Source organism: Glandiceps talaboti, chromosome 2, assembly GCF_964340395.1.
Source record: "Glandiceps talaboti chromosome 2, keGlaTala1.1, whole genome shotgun sequence".
In the NCBI taxonomy this organism is placed as follows: Eukaryota; Metazoa; Hemichordata; class Enteropneusta; family Spengelidae; genus Glandiceps; species Glandiceps talaboti.
The window spans coordinates 21,447,797-21,473,376 of NC_135550.1; the positions used below are offsets into that span (position 1 = coordinate 21,447,797).

General features: G+C 34.8%; 3 protein-coding genes across 3 annotated transcripts; 2 read left to right on the forward strand and 1 right to left on the reverse strand.

The window, feature by feature from the left end:
- The first annotated feature begins 722 nt into the window (after nt 1-722).
- LOC144450385 (equilibrative nucleoside transporter 1-like) lies at nt 723-12,539 on the forward strand. Its single transcript, XM_078140989.1, has 12 exons — nt 723-1,037; nt 2,359-2,440; nt 3,194-3,345; nt 3,725-3,819; nt 4,865-4,915; nt 5,476-5,610; nt 6,331-6,462; nt 6,861-6,934; nt 7,250-7,364; nt 8,250-8,335; nt 8,788-8,990; nt 9,966-12,539. Exons 1-12 carry the CDS (start codon nt 880-882, stop codon nt 10,075-10,077), a joined length of 1,395 nt encoding a protein of 464 aa, XP_077997115.1. The 5' UTR covers nt 723-879; the 3' UTR covers nt 10,078-12,539.
- Nucleotides 12,540-13,250: 711 nt separating this feature from the next.
- Nucleotides 13,251-16,275, reverse strand: LOC144453524 (protein lin-52 homolog). The gene is made up of 6 exons (XM_078144838.1): nt 16,257-16,275; nt 15,766-15,840; nt 15,518-15,552; nt 14,937-15,000; nt 14,219-14,302; nt 13,251-13,729 (listed from the first exon to the last, which is right to left on the reverse strand). The coding sequence occupies exons 1-6, from the start codon at nt 16,273-16,275 to the stop codon at nt 13,668-13,670; spliced, it is 339 nt and encodes a 112-aa protein (XP_078000964.1). The 3' UTR covers nt 13,251-13,667.
- A 267-nt stretch (nt 16,276-16,542) lies between these two features.
- LOC144453744 (putative methylmalonate-semialdehyde/malonate-semialdehyde dehydrogenase [acylating], mitochondrial) lies at nt 16,543-25,551 on the forward strand. The gene is made up of 14 exons (XM_078145085.1): nt 16,543-16,637; nt 17,542-17,589; nt 18,188-18,262; nt 18,972-19,133; nt 19,751-19,829; nt 20,218-20,341; nt 20,732-20,762; nt 20,997-21,144; nt 21,295-21,476; nt 21,914-22,043; nt 22,440-22,621; nt 22,824-23,003; nt 23,661-23,759; nt 24,146-25,551. The coding sequence occupies exons 1-14, from the start codon at nt 16,599-16,601 to the stop codon at nt 24,245-24,247; spliced, it is 1,581 nt and encodes a 526-aa protein (XP_078001211.1). The 5' UTR covers nt 16,543-16,598; the 3' UTR covers nt 24,248-25,551.
- Nucleotides 25,552-25,580: the final 29 nt, after the last annotated feature.

Consider the following 25,580-nt stretch of genomic DNA (forward strand, 5'->3'; position numbering starts at 1 on the left):
TTTACATACCAATGTTGGGTTGTATAGTTGTAGCTTGAATTGCTACATTGAATCGTATTGCAAAACATCTAGGTTGTTGTTTGTGTAAGAGAGGGGGGGGGGGTAGTAATAATCGTGACGACGACACTGTATATAGCGCCCCCAATGGGCGAAAACTATACAATGGATACGACCATACACCATGTACACAAGTGATCTACAATGAACATTTGATTTAATATGGTAAAATGTGTGTGAGAGGGTGAGAGTGAAGTGATTGCCTCGACAACATCATTGTATGCCTTAATGGCTTAAAATAAAATTTATAGATAGATGTTGTGGAACCTGTGCCAGAACACCATGTGTGACATTTATCCAAGCACATCCAACAAATTTTAAAGGAAAAGTATCTAAAAACGGGCCTGAAAATTGGAAATATTGATGAAATTACTCAGTACAGTGAGAAGAGTACTTGGGGACAAAATAAGTATAAAAAGAAAGCTGAGAGCAAAAGTGAGAATGGAATTTACAGGTACAAAATTTGTCATCGGCTTGTTCTCATAAGCTCTGTTTAATCTCTCTAATATCAGTTTGCCATCTAATTGTCTTTAGAAGTCAAAAAAGGCACTTTTCAAAAGGAAGTATGTTTCGACATAGAGGGCGTAGTGTCCCATGTGCATGTCTGTAGGTCACTGAACCCAGGTCATGTGGATCATGTGATACTTCCTCCATTGCATTCAGAAAGTGTGAAATCACGAATCGGGAAGTCCACTCTCCAACTTTGAAGTATTACTTCTACCAATGCACCATGTTTGAATTGATGGAACGGCTTTGACTACTCTAAGACTCAATATTTTAGATTTGTCCATAATTTCCCGCGTGTGAATACCAGACGACGAAATGGGTTCACATAAACAAACGTATGGAAACGGGAATGGTTTGATGAATAGTGTCGATAGCTATCATGGTGATGATCGGGATTTTGTGGGGAGTGATGATCCAACTACAAAGTTACTAACTTCGTCTATGACGCGGTCAATCGACATACCTAAAGATCAGTAAGTGTAATCTGAAACATATTATTTTGATTTACAGAGTTCTATATTATTGTATCGTAGCACACATTAGCATGCACATGTGTGACTGATATAATTATAAAGTGACACAGCTGAGTAATAAATATACTAATAATTCGCCACTGTCGGCCTTCAGCCTTTCATTATCGTGTACAATGCTTCATTTGTATAGAGAAAGGCGTACTATTTGTAGACGTATTCATGCAAGATTTGAGATACTTGGCCCAGTTTCATATCTTGTTTTAATCCGTGCCTTTGCAAAAAGTGGAGAAAATTAATGTCTGATACTATTACTAGTGAACAAGGCCAGCTCAGTCAAAGTATAGACAATATAACATTGGGGAGTTGTCTGTGATGTAAGTTCCTTTGATAGTTGGGACTTTGTTCTATGCCATTGTCTTACAAATTGGGCCCAGTTTTATCTACAGGTGCACCTACTTTGTTGGTGACCATGGAGGTGGAAGGCTCTGTTAACAGTATCTACATACATTCATATTATGTCCTTCTGTTAATTTATCACATTTAAGATATGTCCTTCTGTTAATGCTGACTGACATCTTGTCTCAAGGTCAGAGTTCAAAGGACCATGAAGGTAGTCCTTCTACCACTATGATAAGATATTGTGTGATATTTGAAAACAAATAATAATAATGATAATAATATACAAACAAACAGGCAAAGAAACAAACACATGCTATATAAGTAATCCTCAGACTGTGTCACACTGATTCATGTGCCCCACTTCCTTTCTCACCATTGCTGTCTCCCCCAATCAGAGGCTTTTTATACACTTTATGAAATGTTAAATATTGTGAAGTGAGATTGAATGTTCTTGTGTTTTGCAGTAATCCTAATGTTAGTATTTCATGATTCAGAATATATCTGTATTGGTACACTCTCATTTCATTAAATTTGCACCTGAGTTTACTCAAGTAAATTTCACTACGTTAGACTTCCTAAAGATATGCCTATGTAGCGGTGATGAAGGGCTGCACTTATGACATCATTGTATCCTAAACGGATGCATGGTATCAGTACTACACTACCTGTATAGTTGACACATATATCTATACCCCAAATACAAAATCAGAATAATATCAAAATCAGTTAACCACACTGTCCATATCTCTTCCATTCCAAACAGATTGATTTATCTTATTGACCACTTCCCGTACATAAAGAGTATTAGACATAAGTTATGGCAATTATTCACTCCAAGGCATCATATTTATTGACTCTGTATATTGATACAACTAGTTGCAATATATGACATTTCCAAAACTTAAAATCTGTTTATGTTTAGTTTCAGAGCAGTGTACATTATAATGGGTTTACTTGGTATGGGTGGCCTCTTACCATGGAATATGTTTATTACTGCCAGTGAAGTAAGTATGGAACAAGACATGTATGCACAAATCAAACTCTCCTCTCTAACAAACCTCAGAGGAGTTCATGAACAAACTTCTGATATTTTGTCACCAGACATCATATGTCTTTTCTGAATATGTAATACATTGTTACCCCATAATTGTATTTATATGTAGTATATCTTTGCTTGCTGTGCTTGTAGTTTCGAAGACCTTCAGATATTTCACATGACTTTGATCAATGTGGTGACTGTACATATTGCACCACTACCACAGAACAAGACATCCATCATGATTTGAGAAGCAGTGGACTTTGTGACATATTGTTGTGTATTCAGAACAAGCACATCTCAGTAATTGACAGTGAAGAATACAATGCATCAGTACATTTGTACCCAGAGTCACAAGATCTCAAAACTTTATGTAAACATTGCTCACTTAACTACATGTATACACTCTTTGGACATTGGATGTAAAAGAGTCTCCCCTTATATATGACCTGGCACTATCCCCGGACATAGTGAAACAGATAACTGTTTTGTTACTAATATAGTAGATGATCATGATTGATAGAATGTAAATACTGGCCATTGGAAGAAAATTATACTTAGAAATGTTTTTATTTACCATCCATGTTTGAATTTCTCAGTATTGATATTGCTTGAATTGAGTGCGAAAGGCACTAAGCACAGACCACAGACAAGGAAATCTTTCCCTTGTATATGCACAGACTGATATGGTTTCATCACTTTCCTATGTTTGTTTTTCCAGTATTATGACCACAAATTCAGATATATCAATACTACCAACACTACAAATATGGATACCACAGAATTAAGAAAGACATATGAAAACTTTTTCTCTGTAACAGCAATGTCATCCAATATTTTGATGTTAGTTCTGAACACAGCTCTCAAACACCTGTAAGTATTCAAAGTTATCACCATGTTGTTTATTTGCATTGTTCTGTCAAGTTGACATCTTCGCAAGTCTTGTAATCATGCTGTCGACATGCAGGATGTTAAAATTCTTTCCCGTGCCATATTACAATGCAAATCGTACCTGCCCCAAATTTGCTGTACCAGTATGGCATAGTGATCCACAAGTGCAAAAACGATGATGAATGGATATGTTAAATGAATTTTATGCACACACACATGATTTGAGTATTGCTATCAGCAATATGCTTGCCAAATGCCTGAATGAAGAGAGCATTCTGTTGACATTGCCTTGGTAATTAAACCCTATAGGGTGCATGTATTTATTTATTTATTTATTTATTTATTTATTTGTTTGTTTCAGGGTATCATTGAATCTACGTATATTTTCTGGGATGATTGTTACACTTATCATGTTTGTCTTCACAACTTGCTTAGTTGTTGTGGATACAGATTCTTGTAAGTACAGTGCAATGTATATGTATACAACCAAGTTTTTGCTGTGGATTCGTATTTGGAGTCCATGTAATTCCAAAGTCAGAGTGTAAATAATTTACCTAGTATATTTTGGCTAAATCACTCAACCTTCTTCTACTGTTATTGGTAACCCTGAGAATAACAAAGTTATCACATGTTTGGATCATTGCATCAAAACACTGAATGAAAGAAACCATCGAGATCAAACAACAACTGCTTAATCCTCTTTCGACTAGGCAGGTATGGTATTAGTTTGCACAAAAAAACACTAAAAGTTGGAGAAAATAGGATTAACAGGGATGAAGAGATGGAAATACCGGTATTAATCAACACCCTCCTGTGGTCATATGACAAGTTTGTGTGATTGATTGAATTGTATACAATAACAACTGAAGAAGGCTTAGTGATTTAACTGAAATATACTGAGTAAACTTATTAATGAAGGAACTTATTATAAAGTTAGGAACTACTACATAAAGATGTATATTTATATTACCAATACGCCTGTCACAAGTAGTTCTGCATTCATGGATAACTACACTGATTCTAGGAAATCACCATAAACTGAAAACTCGTCAAGTTTAATTTTGTATGGATTGTCCACCAAATATTACAATTAGTGTCATTTGCAAAATTGTTTTAGGAGCTGTATTTTTTGTATGAGTATTGCTGTACCCAACATTTGAAGCTGTAATTTTAAATTTATATTAATGTAGTACCCTAGTCAATGTCATTATGACAGGCTTCTATATCTCTCTGCCATGTATTCTAAGTTTTAACAAGACATTCTGAAATAGGGAACAATAACAGGTTGGACACATTTTAGACATGTACTGTAATGTAAACATCCAGTGGACACCAAGCCAAGTCAAAATGCTGCTTTGATATTGATGCCATAATATACACATGGTATAGATTGCAGAGAACTGAGGGTACATGTACATATTCAAGTTGTGCTTTGAGTTTAGAATATAATGAAGTAGTATCAAAATCTCAGTTAAGCTGGTTTGTTTTTTTCCCCCAACAGGGCAAATGACCTTTTTCATTGTGACTCTCGTCAGTGTTGTTGTGATTAATCGTAAGTATAAAAAGTGTGTTAACTTTTCCCAAATACCGGTAGTTTTATGTACAAACAAATATGTTAGATGTACACATATAGTTATGACAAAGACAACAAATATGTTAGATGTACACATATAGTTATGACATAGACAACAAATATGTTAGATGTACACATATAGTTATGACATAGACAACAAATGGGTTAGATGTACACATATAGTTATGACATAGACAACAAATGGGTTAGATGTACACATATATTTATGACATAGACAACAAATATGTCTAATATCAGTATATTTGGGATAAGGTTGATTCCCTGGTTACCTCAACACTGCAGTCTTATAGTAATGTATGTGTTATACAGGTGATTTCCAGGCAGAATAAAACTACCTTGACTTCAGCATGATAAGCTATCAACTGTGCTGTATTGTGTCCAATGCTTGGCAGACAGAATATATACCATTCAATGTCAGTATCTATGTCATAAAATAACATCTCTGGAAGTGCACAGGTTATTGAAATCTATTCCAGAGGAACATTTTGTATTTAACTTTATTTTGCTTGTATTTTTAGTTGCTGGTGCATTATTTCAAGGTAGTTTAATTGGAGTAGCTGGAGTGTTGCCACCTGAGTACATGCAGTCAACAATGAGTGGGCAAGCCATTGCTGGAATATTTGCTTCTCTTACTAATATACTAGCAATAGCAGGTCAGTAGTAATCATATATAGTGTAGTCCTTATACACTAAATCAATGAGAAAATTGATTGTAAAGATCCCCAGATTAAGCTGCAGTCACCCTAAGTTTGGTTCATCATGAGATGAAGTTCTTTGGAGATTTTAGGAAGGTATCTCTGTTATGACTCGTGTTCATATACAAAGGCTTGGAAAGGTTGTGACAGACAAAACGTTCACTTCCTTCCTTGATTCATTCAATTCAAGTAATTGTTACAGAGCCGAGACTGACAATTATAGGGCATAGCTGTGCAAAACTATTCTTTTGTCAGCAACTTAAAAACTTTACTCTTGTAAACGAGTTGAAACAAAGGCAAAACTAGAAGTCTAGTCACAATTTCATAACATGCATATGTTCACTGAAATATACATATTTACTTTGAACTTGACATACAGTGATCATGGGACGATTGCGGTATAAATCTATGAGGCAAGAAGTATATATATTGGTATATAGCTACTTTGTGTATGTGGTCACTTTAAACACAACATACAAAGATCCGTGGAAAAACTAAAAATTCCTGTCATTGCCTGTCTTCATAGCTGTTAAGTATATTTACTGAAAGGTAAATAGCTGGTAGATAGATAACCTGTTGAGCCATGTCCTGCTAGGCACTAATAACATCACTGCTGAGGACAGACAACTTTTATGTATTGGATGTAATACATGATATGACCTTCCTTTGTTCTTTCAGCGGCTTCAAAACCTGAAAGTAGTGGATTTGGATATTTCTTGTCAGCTGTGGCTGCTATGTTTCTATGTATAATTGTCTATGCTGTTTTACTTAAATTACCATTTTATAAATACTACATGAACATAACTAAAGGTAAGTAGTACCGGTACCTATATTTCCTAGCTCTATGTTATAATATCACAGGAACAGGAATAAAGGAACATAAAAAAACATGAATATAGGAACACAAAAAAAACATGGCAACCATAACCATGCCCTTAGCAACAGTTAACTAATAAGTTGTTCAAGTACAACTACAATGTACTGTGTTTATCTTCTACTTGAAGTTTTGTATGAAAATAGATTTGTACACCCAAATATTCTGTAATTCGTCTAGTCCACAATTTTAAGTCTTGTAAGTCTTCTATGACAATGACTTGTATACAGTTTGACTGAAAACTAGCTAAGTACATGTACGTTTCCAAAGTCAACTATTAATACAGCATTCTGAAGTGTACTAATATGCATATTTTGAATTTTTTGTTTTTCAGAAGAAAGTATCAATAGTGATACCACTGTAGAAAACAAGAAAAAGAAACCTCCATTTAGATTGATATTCAAAAAGGTACATCATCCTTTGAATGAAAGAAACTGTGTGATTTATATGTGTATACAAACATAATACACAAATTACTGCCTTGGTACCTTTCAAAATATGAATTACACCATGAATGAATAAGACTATACAATGTTTTAAGCATGTACAACATAGATTTTAACAAATTTCACCCACTTTCCTCCCTTAGACAAAAACTGCTTTTTGCTACAGACACACACTTTAGATATGTATATTTTTATGTGTGCCATACTTTTGTGGTTATTATATTTTCATACATCAATGTATCGGTATTTGATATAGAATTATTTACTTTTCCTATAGATATGGTTGATGGCAGTATTGGTGTTATTAGTTTTTGCTGTGTCATTAGGCTGTTTCCCAGCAGTCACCTCAAAAGTTGAATCTATGTCAACTGATCCTAAAAGTGTATGGGCAAGTAAGTACCAACAGCAATAACTAATTGGCTGTATGCTTGAAAATATATCATTGTAAAATTGTTAAGATTACCACAACTTTTGATGTAGGTACAACTGTTCCTAGAGTTTACCTAAGACACAAGCTAACAGAGTATAAAATTAAACTCCTATGTAGTGATTAAAATCTGATGTAGTGAATATGGCATAATTTCTTTAATTACCTCTCTTTCTTATGTATTTTGTCTTTTGTTCATTTTTCATTCCATGAGTGAGTGCGTTCTTCCTATGTCTGACCCAATACCATAGAAGTTCACATTCAAATCTCACACATTGATTAACCTACTCAACCAATGGGAACACCTCCAAAATCATGGGTACAGTACCTCAGAATGCTCTGTTTGAAAAGATGTTTAGGGCAGAGTGCAGACAAAGATGTTATAAAAAACAACAATATTGTTATTGTCTTGTATTTTCAATTTCAATCCTTAAATGTCAGTTGTATAAAGACAGATTCTGATTGGCTATACATAAGTACATGATTTGAATGTGAACGCCTATGATATTGTGTCAGATGGAGGATGAAGGCACTCACTCTCAGAACAAAATCAAAAGTGAACAACAGTAAATGAAAGAAATGGCACCATATTCACTGCATTAGATTTTAGTCAGATTGGTAGTAGATGTGCTGCTGCATGCATTGATTTCTTTGATTGCAAGATTTGCCATGTTTACACTGCTTTAGTCACACACTTTAGCAAAGGACTAACATGGGAGTCAAAAATGGTGAATATTTGGTAAAATTATTTCTAAGCTTGCCATAAGAATTGACTCCCAAACTATGGCAATGATTACAAGCCATGCAATGATATATAGCTCTTGATATATATTTTTTTATTGCGTTTCAGCACGTTATTTCACGCCAGTTACTTGTTTTTTACTCTTCAATACTGGTGATTGTATAGGTAGAGTGTTGACTGGCTGGATTCAATGGGTAAGTAAGTCTTGGAGGCTATCAGAAAAATATAAACTAGAAGACATATTTTTATTAAGAAACTTGCAAACTATTTAGAAAATGAAACTCAGTATGATGTAAATGCATCACAGAATTAGGCATATTGACAGTTTATTTGTGAGGAAAGGGCCACAGAAAAGGTAATGTAAAGAAATGGAAATATGTTACAGAGTTTGGAGTTGGATTTTCATGTGGCAAACCTATCTGTCATACCTACATGTTTGATAATACATACTTTGAAAGTTACACGGTATATTTGATAATGTGGAGGGAAGCGGACGGATCAAGTGTTTGATTAATTCATACCATTTGCCTTGACTGTATTTTTAATCCATTTTAATCTATCAGAGGGACATTTTAATGCCACTATAGCAGCTATTGTCAATACTTGTAGCATTATGCTAGTTTATTATGTCATTGTGTCTTCACAGCCAGATGAATCAGGGTATGGTCTAACTATTCTCATTCTGCTTAGAACAGCATTCTTTCCACTGTTTGCACTGTGTAATGTTGAACCAAGAGGTCATAATACACCAGTTGTGTTCAACAATGATGCCTATTTCATTGTCTTCATGGCTGTATTTGCTATATCCAATGGCTATCTTGGAACTCTTTGTATGATATATGGACCTAAGTAAGTGAATCTGTATTCGTCATTTCATTTGTAGGTTGGCTGTACTTTTGTTAGTCACTGACAAACTTTTTGGGATGGGTTGGGTTAAGGGTGTTGGTTCATATTGTACTTCTTCCAGTGATGCAACAAAGAAAAGTGTTGACTGATAATGATATCAAAGGCCATGTAGGGTATCTTAAGTTGACCTCTGCATTAACAGTACAATATAGTTACTTTGGAAAGGTAAATTGGAAATGAACATGACCTTGCAATCCATCTACTATGGACCTTGATCATGCAATGATTTGTGCATTCATGCAATGATACCCATCTCCATCAGTCAGAAGAGACCCATAGTGAACAGGGACCAAGGATACCAACCACCAGTACCATCAATTTACTCGCATATTACAGTCGATTATCCAGTTCCAAGATGCATTGCACGAGATAATGTCGCTTATGTTGTTACATTTAGTCTTGTTTTGTCTATATTACATTTGAAATAACATTTTCATCAGTTGTTGACCTCTTTGATTATGACTCTGAGTGATTTTATAGAACAAAGACTAAACGCCATCAATGACACACAGTGATTTTACAGGTGTACCCAGGGTACAGTCAGGTGACAATCATCCCCCTGAGTAGTGCATGCAAACCCCTCGGCACGTACACAATACATGGCATTGTATGGAGAGACGTGCAATGCATCTTGGAACCGGCAACAGGTCTATTCTGCCAGTTCAGAGAGACATTCGCTGAATAATTACACATGCATGATCAATGTCTGTAATAGATATATCAAAATTTCACATCTGTTTCCAATTTACCGTTCCAAAGTTATTTATTGTCCTATTGATTCTTGGAACAATGAACAATATATTCTCCATTGATGTCTGAATTTGTGATTGGTGTATACATGACAAAAAATAACAGTAATCAGAAGTATGTTTTATGAACTCTATTTTCTGATAGACATGTATATGTGTTCCATTTCAGGAAAGTACAAGATGACCACAAGGAAACAGCTGGAAACATCATGGCCTTGTTCTTGTCCTTAGGTCTTGGTATTGGCGCTGCACTTTCTTTCATCGTAACTGAGACAATATAGTAGTATTTGTTTCATCTGACTGAAATTGTCATTGATTGTTTATTTACATGGACAAGACATTTACAGTGGTGGCATGGTTGTTGAAAGTCTTCCATTCCCAGTTCAAAGTTGTAATCACGCTTATCACATAATGATATACAGTACTACAGTGTACGTTAACGAAAAACTCAAATCTGTAGTTTCACTCATTATTGTGAAAATGTGATCAAATTGTTCCAACTGCAATATATACGTTATTTTGACTATTTGGCAAAATTTCTGATGAGTTCAATGTACCTCCTTATTCCTAAGTCAATAGTAAGTTATCATACAGTTACTGTAATATTCCTTTTATATTTGCACTTGTTTTAATTGTTAGTGATATCGTAAATCAGACAAGTTACAATGCAAGTTGGTGACAAGACCATTTGAACTTCAAAGAAGTATGTGCTGATGAATTAACTATGCAAATTATTCAGTGTTGTCAATACATTGGAGGCTGAACAACAAGGCCAAGTACTTCACATTGTAAATATTGTCAAATGGTTGGTGCATTCCTGTTGTAACAGGGTAAAACAGTGTCTAGGTCTAATCCATGTGTTTGTAGTCTAGATGCTAAAATCTTTTTATTTTGATGATAATTTTGTATGTATTGTCTGACCATCTGGTCTGCCCATTCATGTCGTACTTGTACACATAAAGTGTAGCTTCTTCAACTGGACTTGTAGATTTGGGTATATAGTTACAAATGATGTGGAAGCCTGCATCTCTACATCAGCTGTATTGTTAGCTGATTTACTTCAAGAATCGCTTCAGCAGATTTGAGTGCGTTTGTGAGAGAAGATTTAAATTCCAGTAAGTTAATGTTCTTAATGCAAAGCTGCTCCTTGGTGATCTTTGATGGAGGTGGGTGAAGGAAGTAAAATGAACAGCAGAATGATCAGAAGGCAATTTCTTGTAAATAATTACTGTATGAAGGACAGAACTCCCTGTATAGATATACACATCCATCACTTCAAAAGACTTAACATGATCACTATCTATTGACATTACCTTAACCTGCTCTTGTAAATGTTAAAGTGTGAAATACCACTTGCCTAGAACTCCTGAGTGACTGGGGTCACACTTGTAATAAGTAAACCACCATTTTAACAATATAATATTTCTTTTGATGGCTGATGTTTGGTTTCTAGTCTGAATCATACATAAATAAAAAACATAAATAGAATTCATAATAATTTCACAAAATTCACATGGATTAGATCTAAGCACTGTTTGTACCCTGTTGCACAATATTGGAGGTATTTGCAAGTATTATATAGCTAAAATTGCAATCCCATTTTGAACAGAATCTATTGGAGGGGATAATTGTTTAACTTATTTGACTTGAATGTCTGACATGTTTGAAGCTGGTATCACTAATATTCTTTACCATACAAAGTATAAAACTACAGAAATGACAAACCTTACCAGAGGACATTTTGTAGCAGTAGACTTTGTAAATATTTTATGAATAAATTGTTCTTACAGTAATTTGCATATCAAGAGATATGGTTATTGATAACAAATCATAGCTTCCATTGTTCTAAATGTCACAAGTTCACCATGGCATTTGCTTTATGTGATACAAATTGTTACTCTCTGGTAGACATGTTAAATATTGGAACGTTCCAACCTTGCCATGGCAGTTGTTTTTGCTCTCGATGCAACCTACTGTCTTCTGCTGTAGTTTAGCTTGTGAAAATAGTCATGTTGGCTACACTTGTGTATCACTCACAAGAAAACTTTCCAGAGACATCAAGGTTGAGGGGTTCTATTATTATCTTATACAATGTAATAGTACGACCAGAGCTATAAGTTGATGACTAAAAAACAGCTGTCCCTGAATTTTTAACTATTCTGAAATTTGTAATATTTTGAAAAAAAAATGTAAGCATTTAAATATATTTAATGTATATAATGGCAAATTTGTTAATATTGCTAAGACCACTTGCCTTTTAGTCATCTGTTTCTCCTTATTAGAAGATAAATTTCCAGTGGAATAGATATTTCCAACATGTTGTTATGATCTGTTTATGTACAAAATGTGACATGTACCAGTTTAGATGTTCTTGATTCAAACAAATACTGGACTTGAGAAGACGGTAAACAGGGTACCTTAAAATGCTTATTTTTCTCACACACACATCTTGAAATTACATATACTTCTTGCCAATCATTAGAATATTTTCACATTTGTAGATTCAATCAAAACAACTCTTGAACTAAATATACGCAAAACTGAATACTGTGAAATATTCCCATTTTCATTTGGAAATTATTTTTGCTACTTTTGCCTGTCTCTTCAGCAAAAATATAATTCCAGCGAGAAGTTTTAATTCCTTTTGTATATCTGTAAATCAAGGCAAAACAGCTCATTTCTTCTTTCAGTGAAAATGTAGTATTCCATATTAGTATACTGTGACATTTTAGATTTGTAAGATTTTTCAGCCATGTTTATATTAGTCAACCTGAAAATAAAGGTGTCACAATTAGAATGCAAGTCGTGTCCTTTCTCCATCAAACATCCTTTGTTGGCAGACATTTGTACATACTGTAGGTATACATGTTTTGGTTGTTTGTGTGTTGTCCATCTGTGTTATGAGTGTACCTCAGTCGATCTGAAATCTGGAACACATTGTATGGGAGGAATCAACTATACAGGTACTGTTTATATAACTCCCTCACTTCAGACAAAACATGTTTGCCCCAAAGGTCACTTACTGGGAGCCATACAATAATTGTCAGTTACTTGCACCTGTCAAGGGTCTCTGGTCCGACTTTCAAGGTTATAAATGTCAGAATAAAGCAATGTTGTGCTTGTAACAAAGGCTATGTAACAGACCACGGGAGGTAGAAACACATTCCTTCCTACCTCCATGAGAACTGAAGACATAGTACTGAATTCCTTATATTTTGTTGCAGAGTAATCACATTTTCAACTTGTTGTAATAGTTGCATGGAGAACTAAACCAGTAGGCGTTTGCCCGCCTCCAAAGTTGATACTAGTATCAAGCAAACATGACATTTCAAATCTTTCAATGCATTTCATACTAAGACTTCTCTGTTACTCTTTTTTGTTTACCATACTAAAGAACAAAACCAAATAATTTGTCAAAATTCCATATTTATTGACTTTTAATACAATATCTTCAGTAAGTCTTCAACAAATATCAGTTCTACTAGTGAAATTAATTGACACATTATATTGAGAAGTGGAAACACTTGCATACACAAACTCTGCTAATGTGAACACTACTATGTCTATGTAACATTAAATAGTAGCACAATCTATGCTCTACCCAGTTTGCTAGTGAGTAATTGTTGAGACGTCATATAAAATAAGTTTTAAAAAGTTTGTAAAGTGAATATATAAAACTTCAAACCTCTCACTGCAATGTCTACTTATGACAAAGTCTTTAATTGACAAACTTTGGCTTCTGTCATTCTCTTGTAAAATATCACTAATCAGGGCAGCATATTGGAACTCTCAATGGATTCACATCAATAAATATCTCTGGTAAGGAATTTTAGTCACCTTTTCAAAATAAAAAATTCCCTTGACATGGCAATCACTTCTTGGTTGTTGACTTGTCCAAAATATTAAGCAACTTTCCTCTTGTCATTTCTCGTGCTGAAAACAAAAATTGAGAAAATGCTATTAATTTCAGGAAACTACCATGTTTTCCATTATAAACATAACACCATACTCCTTGTCAAGGTATGTTAATATCTATATGATATATTGCTTCATCAGGATACATGAAGATAATCTACAATATGCAGCAGTGTAATAGCTATAGCAATGTATGAGTGAGTGTGTGTGTGTGCATGCGTGTGTGCACTTCACCAACATAGCAGTGTGTTAGTGCATGTGTGTCATCAACTCAAAAGTTAAAACCAACTACGTTGATTGGTCTGATAGTATCTCCACCATAAATTTGCCCTGATAGTATCTCCACCATAAATTTGCCTGTGTGGCTATATAACAATTCCTATATAACCATACCTTAAAAATAATGGGGTATTAAGTTAATTACATGCTAATAAAAAAGAATGAAAGAAAACACAATAAATGAAGTTGCTAAGTTTACTTTAAATTAACATGTTAACCATTACTTACACTCCTCTAGTCCTAACTGATAAGCTAAATTCTGTAGTCCTTTTACTTTCTCCATTAAATTGGCTGTTGTCAAGCTTCCAAACTCTGCCAATAAACACAACAATTGTTATTTATTATTTGGTGGAAGTTTGACAGACTTTGGGGTTATTACTCTAAACAGAGAATAGTGAAATAATGATTAGAAAGTTACTACTAAAAGTATACAAGTATTGGTATTCAAAATATGAAATTCATTTCCTTTAGTTTATAGTGCTGGGTAACAAATATTCTTAGCTCTGTAATAAGTTAATCAACAAACAAAAGTAACAACAATCTCCCTTGTTCTCTGATATGCATCACTTAATTCAAGAAAATCTAGACCAGCAGCTAATTGAATGGGTAAAGAATGCAATCACGAAAATTATCACACAGGTAATGAAATCCATCCATGGGATATAAAACAATAACAAAATCTAGAAAAAGAATTATGTTTAACAACCCAAATGACTATGATGATAAAAGTTATGGCAGCGTCAGTTTGTTGATTAACATGCTCATGAAATATACAAGTCATTATCAGTAAAATGATTAGTTCAAAACACACTAAAAGGTTTGTAACAGCATTTTGGCATATTACTACCTTTTTAATTACAATATATTTTACTCTGACATGTTATCTTGTTGTTACTAAAACATATATTTTTAATTCTTTGACAGAAATACTGTTTTCTCTTTTTACCTTGTAACATATCAATATCATCTTTTTCTAATTCAGCACACCATGGTGGCGACTGGTTGCCTGGCTGTAAAAGATCACATTGTTTTCAGAAAATCTCAGCTGTCACATATGTCATGTCTCATTCACATCATAAAGAAATGATTTTACCAAAAAGCCACATCTTATGAATATTGGAAAACCAATGCTGAATACCACATCAACAACTTATAAACAGATGTTGCAAAATTGAAATGTTCTCAAAAACATTCAGAAGTCAAGTATTGTCAATTTTCCAAAAGTACAAAAAAAAAAAAAAATGTAAAACTATACCACCAAGAAAAAGACTTGCTTTACAGTCTTATTGCTTATATGAAACTTGTCACTATGGCAACTGGGGATTGCTTTGTCAATTTACTTTGATACTATATCAGCAAGTAAAATTGAACAGACATTTTACTATGGTACCATTTAGCATGGATGCTGGTGGTGTTATTGGCCATTGATGTCTTTTTTATATTTGTAATCCACTAAATTTGAACCCAAACCCAAATATTGTAAGGATTGTCTGGCATCACAAGAATGAGGTTAATAATGATACTCACACTTTTAAACGCTGCAAATTCAGATACTCCTGGAACTAGATAGAAAAAAAGGCCATATGTTAGTTGAAACCAAATCTTCTTGACAATACCAGTAATAATGATGTGAACTGTTAAAAGAGTCTGATACTGATGACACTGGACAAGGAGACATCATGGAAGTTATACTGCCATGGAGACATGTTCTTGTCAATAAATACAATGGAATTAGCTTTATTTCCTAAACTGGAATACTTCTAAGGTTTACTTACTTTGCTCTGGCCATAGTTCAGGAGACGACCTGTCCAATCTTTCAAAACTAAGCAATGTTTGTTCCAGGTCTGCTGCTGTGAAAAGTGAAAATACAGTATCATATTGCATTATGTACTGAGTCACAAGTTCTTGGGCAGTTTGGTGACCCTCAATACAATTAACAAATGCACATAGATATCAAACAAGAAATTATAACATGCACGGACAGCCCTACTTGCAAACCCTCTTATTTTTTGTTGTTATATATTTTGACGGGAGTAGACTTGATCGTGTCGGTGATTGGGGATTCAAGATCAATCATCATCAGTTACACAGCCAGTATCTAATTGTCTGCTAATAAGCAATGCTATACAGCAGTTAGCTGGTGTTTTTAACCCTTCAGTCTTGTCAACATTTGCCTCAATATTTGGAAAATCGTACTGACTAATCGTAAAACATACGTACTGATATTAAAAAGCCACAATGAATATAATGATTATTTCATATTTACCCGCACTTGGCGACGCCATTGCCAGAAATCACGTGACAAGATTTTTTTCTCAATAAAGGCCCTATAACACATTACAGAATTGCAATATGCACATCAAAAGACGTATAAATCTAATTAATATCGTTCGATTTTGATAAGTATGTTAGTGTAAAAACATCTTTGTTTACGAAGTTATATACATTGACTACTACAAAACACACACATTTCGGACATTAGAAAGAATGCCCATGTCATTTTTCTATGAAACTTTTGATAATGCCTAGGGAATCTTATTTGACCTTTGTCGTTGCACATCATCGAGGTCTTGCTATCCCGTTCGTGGCGTAATCGCTTAATCACATCATGTCGAGTTTGCTACGAGTTTTTCAGCTTCAACCAAAGGTAAGAGATAAAGTGGCATCATCAGCTTTTTTTCATTTCACTTCATAATAAATGTGACGAGACAAAATGTATAATAATTTGCAACCACAATGTGGGTTCATCACGTTAGGTCCTTGCTTGACTCTAGTAGTGATTCTGTGTGCCTGTCCTGAAGTTGGGTAACAAACGTGTAACGCACAGGGGAGCCTGCACGCGTAATATGTGCGTAACTTTTCATGCGTCTCGCCACTCCGATTCGATACAATAATAGATAATATATGGAAATGATGTCACTCTAAACAACTCTAAAACGTGGTGTATTTTAGTGATTTTACCAACTTTATTGGATTACGAAACGATATGTAGGTCACTAGAACCATTAGCTAACATGCAGTGAAGGAATGCGCATGCCCAACTTGATACCGTTATTTACAAATTGCATTTAGTTAAGGGTATATGCATATATATAATAGTGACAATCAGTGGAAGGATAATTTAGAAAAGTCCCAAATCTGTGGTTAGGACACTGGTCAACTGAACTACACAATGATAAATATTGTATAGTTTGATAGAATTGTATTCACAACTTTGCACATCAATATGCAAAGATGGTATCCCTTTCATATTCGAAGTTTTTGTAAGAATAATGTGATATAAGTGTACAACTCCAGAATCCTTGGAATTCTCACATATTTTTATCATATTACGGTCTTTGAACTAGTTGTCATGGCAACCATCCACAATTAACTTTCTTTTTTCAGTCTATCTAACAGTCCAAAATTATTAATTATACATCAAATCTTTTCCGTAAGTTTGCAAAGTTATCTTTCACAAAACACTCTTGCTAAAAAAATCTGATCAATTCTTTTTGTCCTGAGTAGAATGTACATTGCACATGAACATCTAATTCTGCTGTTTATTTCAGGGCTATGGCCTCTTTCAGGCTGCTCTACGACCATACAGCAGCACAGCAGTAAGTACCAGTATTCTATCATTTCTTTACAGTGCTGTATTTCATATTTCCTAATGCATTGCTGACAGTCACCTCTCTTCCTGATTCAGATGTAACATGAGATTTACACAGTTCATGATGTACATTGAATTTGTGTGTGTGTGTGTGTGTGTGTGTGTGTGTGTGTGTGTGTGTGTGTGTGTGTGTATGTGTATGTGTGTGTGTGTATGTGTGTGTGTGTGTGTGTGTGTGTGTGCATGTGTGTGTAAGTATGTCTGTGTATGTGTCTACTCTGTTAACACATAGTTTGTTTCAGGTTGTGTGTACATGTGACTTTTAGACAGAATTATACATGGTGACATGAAAAAGAGCATATTTGACATCGGATTTCAGCTCATGAAATACTGGACTTCAACAGGGCTATAGTGCTTGCATAGCATATCAAAATACAATTTCACTCTGGTTTTCCAGTACTTAAAAGTTATCAAATAGCAATTTGAGTTATTTCATTTGTGGTACTGAACTGTTTACTGAAAGTAGTAAAATATACTTTTCCATGCTTGAAGAGTTGTGAACGACATGCAATACTAGTAGTTGATTTATTTCTACATTGTTTTAGACAACAACAAAACTGGTAATCAACAATGAATTTGTTGAATCCAAGGCAACAGAGTGGATTGATGTCCACAACCCTGTAAGTATTGTAATACACATTCAGTCTTCAGATGTCATTCCCAGTTATGCATGTATAGTTGCTCTTGCATCTTTTGACGAGTAAACCAACAGAGCCCTGTTCAGTTGAATGTAGCAGGTATCATTTCTATGACAGTAAATGAGTAAAACAATGACAATGAATAAGCATTTCTTCCCAAAGTTGTAAAAGTTTTGCAGAAGATGTGTACAAATAGTACAAACCATGTCCTTTGGATCTGGTATTAAAAATCATTTTAAATGTGTGCAGTATATTATTGGTTCATGGTTGCTGATATTGAATGTCTGTACTTTTTCAGATAGTATTTCTAGTGACATTTACATATTTAGATGTTATTTTTCTTTGTTCAGCCAAGGAAAATACAAGTGACTTAAGGGGCCTTTGTCACCACGAGTCACTAGACAAGAAGTGACAACCCTTAGGTCATGAGTATTTCCTGACTGAATGAAGAAAAATATTGGAGAATAACATACTTCTATACCAGTGCCTGTAATATCAAAGAAAAATTGAGTAAAGTAATGGCAATTTTGAACGTTTTGACTCATATTTTAAACACAGCAGAACCAATGATGTAGACACGTGTTGCCATGACGTAGAACAACCAGAGTATATATTCCATATTTTTGGCTTATGCATGGTATAATGTTGTAAGAGATTACATATAGTCATTCCAAGGTATGTTTCTGTGTAGGCAACAAATGAAGTTGTTACCAGGGTACCCAAGACAACCCAGAGTGAGATGGAAGCAGCAGTAGCTGCAGCTAAGGCAGCATTTCCAGCCTGGTCAGACTCATCAATTCTAACAAGACAACAAATCATGTTTAAATTTCAAGCATTGATCAGAGAAAACTTAGTAAGTGTTATCTACATGTGGTAACATTACATAACGTAATGAGAAACCAGTCAATGAATTACGAAATGATGTGTAGATGCAATGTAGACAAACCTTTCAGCTTCTAGTTATTAACACATGATCAGTAATTAACTATCCCAGTTCAAAGTACACACACACACACACACACACACACACACACACACACACACACACATTCTATTCATTCAGTGTTGTAGTGTTAACCACGTCACCTTACTTGAAATGACCACTAATTGACAGATTCAGCAGAACAACACATGTCAATATCTAGTTGATAACACCAGTGTATTGTAAGGTATACTAATCTGATGAAATGATGATGGAGAGTTTGATTTGTCAAAGAAGATAAGTTCCTATTGCAAACATTGAACATGTGTACATTTTGGGAACAAATTACAGTTCACAGTTAGTTGTGAGAAGTACCAGTATATATGTATCATAAAATAAGGATCTGTTTTTTCCTGTGACCAGAAAATGTAAAGTCAAAACTTATGATGAAATGTGTTCAAGAATTTGTAACCTCCTAAACAAATAACACAAGTACAAATGTATGTTAGTGCATTTGTTCATGTTTATGCTATCTATGTACACCACAGAAAGACATTGCCAAGCTGATTACATTGGAGCAAGGGAAAACTTTAGTTGATGCCGAAGGGGATGTCATGAGAGGACTGCGTAAGTACTATGATGTACATTTATGTCAAAAGACACACAGTCATTAGAAAACTGCTACATGTAAAGTATGTGACTTACATGGAAGTGCATTAATATGACAACTGTAAAAGAAACTGAATGTGAATGTTTGTGGATATGAGTAGGAATTAGTGTATGGGAGCCGAACCAAAGATTAACACAACATGTACTCGCACATGAATGCAATGTGTTTATGTAATATCAGCATTACATATCTTTTCTCCATTCAGTGTCTTATTTTAGATAACTGCTGATGTCTATAAACTTAAATAAAATATTTACATATCCCTGGTAATTTAGTGTTATTGAAACTTATGGTTTTGTTGCAGTCTGCTCTTACATGTCAATTTTCACCAATTTTTGTTGACAGAGGTGGTAGAACATGCATGCAGTATTACATCCTTACAACTTGGTGAGACTTTACCATCAGTTACAAAAGACATGGATATCTATTCATTCAGAGTTCCACTAGGAGTTACTGCTGGTATTACACCGTAAGTTAACAACCATTGTTATATTACCAATAGTAAATAAATAAACTGGTGTGACGGTAACCACATCTTGTCCACAGTTTAAATCTTAGCATATAGTGAGGTCCTCTTCTGATAGCATTTGTCATCACAACCACCACTGGTGGGACTGGGGAGATTTGCTACAAGGATGAGACCCATTCATCCATATGTACAAAGCCATTTCTAGGACATGCCTTTGCCAAATTTGTCAGTGAAATAGCTGTTTTCATCATTAATTACATCAATATAAATGCGGTAACTAGAAGATAAGTAAATGTGTGTGTCTGTGCTAAAAGATTTTTTAAAAATCTGTCGAAGCCAAAGAAAAGATAACATGATAATTGATGATTTCATCCCTCTTGTCATTCACAGATTCAATTTCCCTGCCATGATCCCTTTGTGGGTAAGTACAATTGTCTTTCAAGTTTTGTTTATCTTGTGAAATAAAAGGTACTGGATTTGTGTAATTTGTGCAGTTTGCAAATTGTGGCACATAAGTTCTCTTGAAACATTAACCATATCATTTCAGTTTCAAAAGCAAACCTGAAATGTTGTCAGCACTAGTAGTATTTTAATATGTTTCATGTATTATGTATAACCTAGTGGGGCATTCATGATTCTTGCTTTTTTGTTTCAGATGTTTCCATTGGCAACGGTTTGTGGTAACACATCAGTTATGAAACCATCAGAACGGGATCCAGGTGCCGCCATGAAGTTGGTTGAATTAGCAATTGAAGCTGGTTTTCCTCCTGGTGTTATCAATGTCATCCATGGCCAGCATGAATGTAAGTAGTGATATCTCTGCACAATTTGTACATAAACTGGCGAAAGGAAAAATCTCTTTTATAAATGAATGTCCTGGTTTAAGTATATTTTGATGTATTGGATGGTTGTGACCAATAATTGGTTATATTTTAATGATTTTTTCTCTGTAGCTGTAAACTTTATCTGTGATCATCCTGATATCAAGGCAATCTCCTTCGTTGGTTCTGACCAAGCTGGAAAATACATCTATGAACGTGGATCCAAGGGTGGTAAACGTGTACAAAGTAATATGGGAGCCAAAAATCATGGTGTTATTATGCCTGATGCTAACAAAGAAAATTCACTGAATCAGGTAGAAATACATTTTGATAATTATTAAAAAGTAAACTTTTTAACAAAATGCAAAAAGGCAATAACCAACATATGCTTTCAGTATTAATGTTGCAATGCATACTAATTATGCCTTTATCACAAGAACCAGTACAGTTTGTAGTTTATGTATGTACATGTATGATTGTATGGTATTCAGGATGTGGGTTCTAGTGTTACTGTAAAATACTTCATATCATTCCAGCCCCATCGTCCTTCTCTGTGGCTGATATAGCAATCAGACATTGTATCTAGTTCTACTATAGGATTCAACCACTCATCTATACACCCACCTTTTCTCAAGTATTATTTCAGTACATGTACCTTCAATATGATACAAGCTTTAGTACATACACGTAAATGTCAAACTCTCATCCCTATACTGGTTTATGTAACTTAATGCTATGTCTTTCATTTTAGCTGGTTGGTGCAGCATTTGGAGCAGCTGGTCAACGTTGTATGGCTCTGTCAACAGCTGTCTTTGTTGGTGATTCTAAAGACTGGATTCCAGACCTTGTAGATCGTGCAAAGAAACTCAAAGTATCTGCTGGTAAGGGGATGGCAGTCCGTCTTATGTGATCTTGGAATGATGTTAGCGGAGGTCATTTTGGGCAAAGGGCCTTTAACAATCGATAGCAAAGTTGGATTTAACAAGTTCTAGAAATGTGGTTCACATCATATTATTGTCCAGAATGGATATACACATGTTTATTGGGATCTATTTCTAGGCATACCAAGAAAGTGCTTGCCAGATGCATAACTTAAATCAAGTGTTACAGAAGTTGCTTTAAGTGCTGGTAGTTTTCATGATGCAGTCCATACCTGGGTATATGCATATTTGTAAATTTGAAGGTTCAACAATAATATCTGTACTTAACTTGAAGCAGTCTTAGACCCTTGGTAATGATTTGAATCTGAGCAGAGCATTTTTTTTTGTCTTTTTTAGGAACTGAACCTGGAGCAGATTTGGGTCCATTGATTTCACCAGCAGCCAAAGACAGAGTTTGTGATTTAGTTCAGAGCGGTGTGAATGAAGGTGCCAATCTAATTCTAGATGGACGTGGTGTTAGTGTTCCTGGTTATGAAAAAGGCAACTTTGTTGGGCCCACCATTTTGACAGATGTTAAGGTAAATCTAATGATGCAAAAAAATAGTTCTTGAATACATCAGATTATGAACATTGACATTTTTAAAGCTTTTCTTTCCTTCCTACAGCCACATATGAAATATTACACAGAGGACATCTTTGGTCCAGTGCAAGTCACCTTGATAGTGGATATAGTGAAATGTTACAACCAATCCCATTTCATCTGTACTTTCTTTCTTACAGCCAAACATGAAATGTTACACAGAGGAGATCTTTGGACCAGTTCTTGTTATCTTGACAGTGGATACATTAGATGATGCCATTGAAGTTATCAATTCTAATCCCTATGGCAACGGTACTGCTATTTTCACAACTAATGGAGCAACTGCAAGGAGATTTACCAATGAAATTGATGTTGGGCAGGTAAGACTTGGTTTCATTGAGAGGAAAAAACACAGTGGCAACAAAATTTACCCTGATAGTACACTTTATTCTCCCAGTCAGAATTAACTGCCATGTGTTCAGTGTTCTGCAATCACAGCATATATGCTTGACACCCATTGACACTTTCCATGGTGTAAAAATACTTACTAGTTGCATTGAATTTGCACAGGGGAGGGGTGTAGTGTTGTCATCCAAGACTTGTGGTGATTTATCTGGTATGGAAGTTGTAAGGGTATATTGAAGTTGTATCTTCCAAAATCCTCACAATCTTACACTTATTTATTTCAGCTGACAACTTTTCAGTCTGCTGGAATGATCAATATTTCAAGGTTTCATGGGATGATATGACAATAGCAAACTGCACAAAAATGTCTGAATTTTGATGGGGGGGGGGGGGGACTTGTATTAGAAAATGCTGATTTATTTAGTGAAAGCAACAGTGGCAGAAGATATTCCTATAACTTTCCTTCTCAATTTGTGGCAATGCCCTACTTGTAGCAACCGGAGTCTGAGCCATTGACATGATCTGCAACTGCAAAATGAGTACATTGCACCTCTTTCTTGAAAACACAACATGAAATGGAATCATTTCTGTAGACAGCTGTGCTTGAACTTCAATGGTTTTCTTGATTTCAGGTTGGAGTAAATGTGCCAATTCCTGTACCATTGCCCATGTTCTCTTTCACTGGATCTAGAGGCTCATTCCTTGGTGACAGCAATTTCTATGGAAAAGCTGTGAGTATTTTGCAATCTTAACACAAATGTTTGCAAGATTAAATCGTCAATTCTACACAAAACTTGCTCATAATTGCTAAGAATTTATGAAGACTGAGTTTCATTTACCAGCATATTAATATTTCAACCAAATTGTTTGTTTATGAATTGATTGTGCCATGAAGGCATATCATTTGAATTTTTTAAAATCCACACATACAATTCTAAAGTCACACACACACACACACACACACACACACACACACACACATAGTTCCAAATTAAAATTAAAACAAGGTTTGGAAGCAAATCCCATCTTATCTCTTTTCTCATAACCCAGGTTTGGGTATTTTTGTCTCTTTCATATTTAAAAGTTGAACTAGGATATACTTTTTTTCTTCATTCAGGGCGTCAACTTCTACACCCAACTAAAGACAGTGACATCACAATGGCGATCGGAAGATGTATCTCACCAGAAAGCTGCCACAGCCATGCCAGTCATGAAATAAATCGCTCAACATAGAACTCTTACCAGTATTATACCAGTCATGAAGTAAACTACTGTAACATAACATAACATAACATTGTAGTAGTCTTGCAAGATGTATGCCAGTCAAGAAGCCGTTCTCACCATTACTCGATAGAAGTCAACAATGCTCAGTAGATATTCATAATGCAAAATTGTTGAATTTATTTTTACATACAAACATGTAGCCGCATACACATCTCTAAAATTCAATCATGTTTTAGAAGAGAAAAGGAGAAAAGTGTGTGTTTTGTTTTTATGTGAAGGGTAATAATGATTTTATGCAGATATGAACAAATTGAGGAAGGCATCCCTATGTAAACGAAAGTACAAGTGTAGTGACTGCAAAGTAGAAAACAAACTAACACAAAAGTTATGCTACCTAGCTGTCCAAGATTTTTCTTTCATCCCATGAACTGCATATTTTTATCCAAACTTAGCTTTACATGAATGTGAAATCAGTTTATCAGAATTGGCCTAAATCATTGAGTAAATTTTGAGTATAACTCTGACTGCATAAGTCTCAGACTTGATATGTAAATTACAGCCAAGCTGATTTGGAACATGCTACAATAGTAATACATGCCGAAATATCATGTAGATGAAAAAACTGAAGTCCTATAGAACACCATTTCTTTTTTTTTTGTATGTCGTCATTTTGAAGGATGCGGTTATAGTGCTGAGATTGAACTGTATTTCTTTGAACATTCATCGTATGCAGTTAATAGTGTAGACCGAGTGGACAATAATTATCCATATTTTATCAGATTCCTCTATAAAGTCTTGTGTGCTTTTCTACGGTGACAAAATATTTATCATGTAGAGACATCTAACCAGCAAATAATCTGGTACTTGTGGTAATAAAATAAATTCCAATACATCTAGGCTTTATCATATACCTTCCATGAGTTTGTTCTTATATGACTGATGGTAGATGGTGGTCTGATGTCATGGAGAGTTTTATTCAGTACCGGTATGTGTGTATGTCTGATGCTGTCCCCTGTCTTGAAGATCTACATTGATAACCCCCCCCCCCCCAAATTGGGAAGACAGACACCGAGAAGGGCCTTTTTCGACAATAACTTCCGCAGTCAGTTATCAAAATAGTCTCCTTTCAGTGTGACCACGTATTACTTGCATGAGAAATTAGTTACAGATCTTGTACAAAGATGATACAAAACAAGGGACAGACACACACATGCATTAATTTGGGGCTTTATGTCACTGTAATGGCCATATATTTGGTGTAAAAATACATCATTTGTACATTACATTGGGAATAAAATGACAGATACTTGAGACTTTAACTTCTGGGA

Bases quoted from the DNA above. Each gene is read 5' to 3' on its own strand.
- LOC144450385 (XM_078140989.1), top strand. From the start codon at position 880: ATGGGTTCACATAAACAAACGTATGGAAACGGGAATGGTTTGATGAAT. The intron at 6,463-6,860 runs GTAAGTAGTACC...TTTGTTTTTCAG, and splicing joins CTACATGAACATAACTAAAG to AAGAAAGTATCAATAGTGAT. The intron at 8,991-9,965 runs GTAAGTGAATCT...GTTCCATTTCAG, and splicing joins TGTATGATATATGGACCTAA to GAAAGTACAAGATGACCACA.
- LOC144453524 (XM_078144838.1), bottom strand. The intron at 15,001-15,517 runs GTGAGTATCATT...GATCTTTTACAG, and splicing joins AATTTGCAGCGTTTAAAAGT to CCAGGCAACCAGTCGCCACC. The intron at 13,730-14,218 runs GTAAGTAATGGT...TTTTGTTTTCAG, and splicing joins TCAGTTAGGACTAGAGGAGT to CACGAGAAATGACAAGAGGA.
- LOC144453744 (XM_078145085.1), top strand. From the start codon at position 16,599: ATGTCGAGTTTGCTACGAGTTTTTCAGCTTCAACCAAAG. The intron at 16,638-17,541 runs GTAAGAGATAAA...TGTTTATTTCAG, and splicing joins TTTTTCAGCTTCAACCAAAG to GGCTATGGCCTCTTTCAGGC. The intron at 20,763-20,996 runs GTAAGTACAATT...TTTTTGTTTCAG, and splicing joins CTGCCATGATCCCTTTGTGG to ATGTTTCCATTGGCAACGGT.